The sequence below is a fragment of the Cynoglossus semilaevis genome, chromosome 14 (genome assembly GCF_000523025.1).
Source record: "Cynoglossus semilaevis isolate Cse_v1.0 chromosome 14, Cse_v1.0, whole genome shotgun sequence".
Lineage (NCBI taxonomy): Eukaryota > Metazoa > Chordata > Actinopteri > Pleuronectiformes > Cynoglossidae > Cynoglossus > Cynoglossus semilaevis.
Window position 1 is genome coordinate 27,655,186 of NC_024320.1, and position 5,698 is coordinate 27,660,883.

Below are 5,698 nucleotides of genomic sequence, written 5' to 3' on the forward strand. Positions count from 1 at the left end.
CTGACAGTCTGGAGAGTTATGGTGGCATCAGAGCGAGGAACACTGTGGATCGCACAGTTCAAGTGGCTTTAATGACCGACGCCCATCCACACAACTGTAGTCCGACTGTTAGCGGCTCTTCTGTCCAGACCCCTCCGTTCGACATGTGATTTTCAAAGCTTCTTGGCCAATAGAACAAATAGCTGCCTTTTTATTTACTCCTCCATTTACGAGGTCTGCGTCTGCACGGTCTTTGTCGTGATCCCACTGTTCTCCGCCTCCTCTGCATTTGCTCACACGTCCAAGAATTGAATGAATTATCCTGGAGGAATTCCCTGGCAGGGAAGATATAAAGAGTGTCATTGTGGAGCAGGGATAATGAGACATGGATGGATTTATCTGGAGCCAGTGTGATATATTCAACTCAGTGACAGATGAACGCGTAGAGCAGAGAGGAAACCATTGTCCTGCAGGTCAGGCTGGACTCTAACCCACTGCTTCACAGTGATGTCTGAAATTCCCCAAGTGTCCTCCAGAATGACTCTCTCATGTTTGAGCGTGCATGTGTGTGTGAAAGGAAAATAGATTGAGAGTTAGTCCACTTACTGTCTCCACTTCCTTTCCCATCCCCATATTATTCAGTATATTTGGTCAAGTAAAGTAGAACGTCATCTGCAAAATGGAGAAACCGAGAAATAAAATGCTCTTAAAATTCACAAAATAACCTCAAAAAATAAAATAAAAAATATACATTATTGTATATATATTGTTTTACTTGTTATTAAAATGTCAAACTAGTCTGTTTTTCATTTTCAGAATATGGTTTGAATTGAATAATAATAATAATAAACCACATTAGACCCTGATTATTTATCACATTCTTCATCAGGACAGCAGACCAGTAGATTGGAGTCTTGATTAAGTCACTTAATTTTTTTAAACTATTTCAGCTGGCGCTCAGTCTAATCACCCCCCCCACCCTTCTCCCGTCCTCTCTCTCCCCCCTGCAGTGCTGTGGACGTGTGTGTTGACCTTCAACGTGGACCAAAAGAACGGCTTGTCATTCAGCGGCCCGCTGGAGGACATGTTTGGATACACTGTCCAGCAGTTTGAGAACAGCGAGGGAAAATGGTGAGTGTCGTTAGCTGGAGTTTTGGAGGAAGTGATGGAGGGTCACCTGAGACCAAACATCCATCACTCTCCCCCACAGCAGGTCTGACTGTTCACACCAGTAAAGTCAACACAGTAGTAGGGGCAGATGTAGGAAGAAAACTAACTACGGTGCAGAAAACTGATGTCAGAATGAGAAAAAAAACAACAAACCCAATGCTTTTTAATAAGATTTGAAAGCATTTCATTTTTAATTAAGTTTATCCTTAAATAAATCTACAAACTAACATTTAATGTACGAAGAATCTTCATCAAACCCTTATCCTGAGTATTAGACGTTGATGTGTTAGACGGGTTACTTCCCCCTTTATACATGTCTGCCACCGGTGCTGGAGTTTCACCTGAAGTCTTCCTCTACTCCATGGTCGTCCTGTCTAAACATGAACCATAAAGATCCTAGTAGTTTCCAGTAATTGAATTTATAAAACCTGTCTTAGAACTTTCCGACTTACCTCTCTCCACGACCCAAAGGATAAAACAGTATAAAAGTTTACCTGTGGAGCAGAGTGAAAGTAAGTGGACCAGGTGCCAGGCTAATGTGGGATCTGTGTTTATTAGATCAGCTGTTAAAGTCAAACTGCCCAACAAAATTAGATCAGCTGTTAAAGTCAAACTGCTCAACAAAACACACACTCACACACACTCCATCAGTAAATACACTGCGACCAAGCATCCGTAGCTCCTCGCTAAATCGTTCTTGGAACACACTTTTACAGCCCTGTTAAATGTCATTAGAGTGTGGTTAATGGCTCTGCGTCTCCTCATCTCCTCCTCCTGTTACGCCGTGTTTGTCCGTTTACTTCCACGCAACCTGTAGCTGCGGCGCGTCCCGGTCTTCTCCTGGACGCTGTACCTGGAGCTGTTCTCCCGTAACGGTTTTATGACGCTCATATGAGACCAGTTACAGCCTCTCACGACTAATGCCTGCTGCAGTGCTGAACATGTTCTTCTAATCAGCCTCTGCAGCTGCCGGTGAAGCTGCACAGCGTTCACTGGAAACACGAAAAACACCTACGGAGAACAGGGTGCTGACCAGAGACCAGGGGAAAGTATTTGACCGTGTGAAGATTCTGCTTCAGCCTTGAAATAAACCTGGGCAGAGCAGAGGGAGGATCAGAGATGTTGAGTATTGAAAGAAAACAGATGATAGAATCCAAAAGGCAGATTGAACTCTGGGAAATCAGGAACGGTGATTTGTAGCTCTTGGTGTGCCAGTGTGAGAGAACCTTATGCAAGGAAAGGATGGTTGTGTGGTGATGTAACAGGAAGGTTTGTCTTTGACAGTGGACGGAGTGGAGCGTGTGTTGTTGTTGCTGTTTGTGTCTCCATTTAAGCGTCCAGGGCCCATTAGAGTTGAGGAATGTTAATAAGACTGAATGTTTAGAGAAGCTGACTCTCTGTAGAATCAGTGACCTGACAGTATGAAGGACGAGAGCTATGAAACTACTGCATGGACGTGGACCCTGAATATACCACACATGTCCTGCCTTAGAAAAAAAAAAGTACAAAAGTACTGAAGTATATGTATAACATTACATATATATATTCAGTTTTTGGGTTTTTTTGTTTGTTTGACCAACCATTTAAGCACAGGTTTATTCAAAAATATTGCTTTTCCTACACATTCTCACCATTTAAGCACAGGTTTATTCAAAAATCTTGCTTTTCCTACACATTCCAAATGAACGTGAAGTGTTTGTATATTTCATGTACGACACTGGTGATTGTGCTTCAGAGGTTCTAGTGATCCATTTTGGTGTTGCTTTTTGAGGCATCTAAAAATTTCTACCAAAAATAAAGCAAAAATACCTAAATCTTAGCAAAGAGAATAAATGAAACTAAACTATTTTAAATATTCTCTATGCCCAAAAGTAGCCAAAAATTAAAAAACAAAACAAAACTGTTAGCCATAAAATCATAAGAGAAAATGACTTTTGTGACACAATTAAGGCAAATCTGAATTCAATCTAAAAAGCGTGCCAATCCTTAATATCTGCATCAATTTTGAATCACTATAAAATAATCACTATCATATATATATATATATATACATACATATATATATATATATATATGTATATATATATACATATATATATATATATATATATATGTATACTGTATATATATTTAACATTGTCAATTAGCAGCCAAGCAAAAAATAATGTGGGCACCTCTGGTTTACATTAATGTGATTTTAAAAACTTGACTGACTCTGGGTTTTATTTTCTCAGGGTTCTGATTGGTTCACCACTGTCAGGTCAGCCTGCCAAACGGACAGGAGACGTCTACAAGTGTCCTGTGGGGAAGAAGGACAACACGTGTGTCAAACTGGAGCTGCCTAGTAAGTAACTGTATTCAGTATGTGTGTACCTGTAATATTTGACTGGTAACTGACAATGGTATGTATTTTGTCTCCTCATAAAACCACTGTGTGTGGCTGTGTTCTCAAAGTAATAGGTCAAGTTTTTTTTCATATGGAAATACTTTTTAAACTATAACTACGAAGTAGGAAAAACAATGTGATGTTTGTTTTATTGTTTGTATAGAGCACTGACTGGCTGTTAATGCTGAGCATGCTGCCAGTATGCTATAAAAGGAAACGATTGCCTGAAGACTACATTAAAACTGCTACATTTAGCTGTTTTTCCAGCTGCCTCTTAAATGTCTTTGGACAAATTTGAGCGATGTTTGCTGTATTTTCTGCAAACGTTTATCTGTTTCTAAGCCAAGCACTGTTATTTTTGGCTAATGCTAAGCTATCTTTGCTTTATGTCTTTGGCGTCATTAAGCATTTAGCTAAATCAAAGCTGTATTTTTTGTAACTTTTAAGAGGTCTTCCTTTTTAGCACAGCATTATTCAAACCATTTGCTAACTTATTTGCTAACTTAGTAACTTTTAAGAGGTCTTCCTTTTTAGAGCAGCATTATTCAAACCAACCACTTTACATTACTGTACTTATTTGCTAACTTTGAAGCTACCGTTAGCTCAGTTGTGATTTCTACTGTGTTGTAATAGGCGAGCGGTTTGAAAGGTTTATTCTTACCTGTACTGTGTAACAATGGTAGTGGAAAGTTTTTTATAAATTCAACGTTCATGTTACAAACTTGCAGTTTAATTTTCTGGCTAATATTTAGTAATCCCAAAACATGTTTTAACTTTAGCCGTGTTGTGCTACAGAGGCCTGGATGGACATTTTTATTCATTAGAGTATCTTCCTCTTTAGTTTGTCTTTTATAAAACTTCATTTAATATATTTTAAATAGCCTGTAAGCTTGGCTAGTACCATCTACCTCCTGTGCGATCTCCTGCTGCTACTACGTGTTTAGACCTGGTATTTATCTGATTTTGTCTCTGAAGGAAGTGAGACCCATCTGTACAGGAAGACAGTAAGTAAACATGGTTTTAATTTCATCCTTCCAGTTATGTCCTAATTAAACAGATAAACATAATTTAGCTCCGGTCAGCAGCCTACGACATCTCATCCAGTCCCTGTCTGTGGGTGGATGTAGAAGAACTCTCCCTTCACTTTGGGCATTCTGATTTTTTAGCCACAGATCAGGATTATTGAGTCAGAGCATTTATAGTGGAAGGCTGTGTTTATGAGTCAGAAAACGTACAAAGTCGACGATCCTCTCCGGCTGTGGACTGAAGTGTATTTTCTGTCTTTGAGAAGTTTGACAGCAAAAGTTAAATTTCACAATCTCTAAAATTTACTCTGGAAATCATCGAACTCTGCGGGAATCGATTCAGGCTTCCAGCTGGAGCCAGACCACTCAGCAGACAGCAGCGAGTGGTTTACATGATGATGCTGCATTAAGAAAATTAAAGTGGAGCGATGGCATGACTCAGAGACTGCATGACCCTCAGTGTCAACTTCAATTGATACAGAAACCAATTTTCTGGGGTTGTTTAAAGCAATATTTCTTCAGCACCCCTCAGGAGTAAATCCAGTCCGGCCGAGCAGGATGTGCACGTCCGACTTAGGGAACCGACATATCAATCAACTCAGATGCCTGTAGAGACATTGACCACACCCTGGAGCCTGACATTTTAAAAACAATCTGTTTTCTGTTTTACACTGTTTCAGCACAAGAGAGAGAGAGAGAGAGATAGAGATACTAAAGCATAATGAGCTGTGTGGTTATTGTGTTATTGCATAATGAGCTGTGTGGTTATTGTGTTGTAATGAAACTGTGAGGTGGAGATGGCAGTGGTGCGTGATGAAATTCTGACGAGGACGAGAACATCACTCTGGAGAGGCCGTGGTCTCACATGCTGCTGAGCCACTTCCAGCATCAGGGCGTGTTGTCTAACGCTCCGCGTTTAAGTGGATGGTTAGATTGATTGTGGGAATGCATGCAAGTACTGTAAGAATGATAGAAAACATCAGCACCCCACAACCCCCCAAACCCTAACCCCTCATTATGTCCCCCCCCACCAGGCAATATTTTTGCAACAATTAACCTTGGTTTATGATGCAAATAAATTATTGGGGTATTACGTTGGTGGAGTTTGAATACTGTATGGGTGCATATATATATGTAT

At 40.0% G+C, this 5,698-nt stretch overlaps 1 protein-coding gene across 1 annotated transcript in view; it reads left to right on the plus strand.

Annotated features, from left to right (window-relative positions):
- The window catches only part of itga1 (integrin, alpha 1), a 55,545-nt gene that overhangs the window by 21,858 nt on the left and 27,989 nt on the right, over positions 1-5,698 (plus strand). Inside the window, exons 3-4 of the mRNA XM_017039056.2 lie at positions 990-1,110; positions 3,384-3,493. Of these exons, the coding sequence (XP_016894545.1) occupies positions 990-1,110; positions 3,384-3,493 (231 nt within the window). The remainder of the gene's footprint in view (positions 1-989; positions 1,111-3,383; positions 3,494-5,698) is intronic.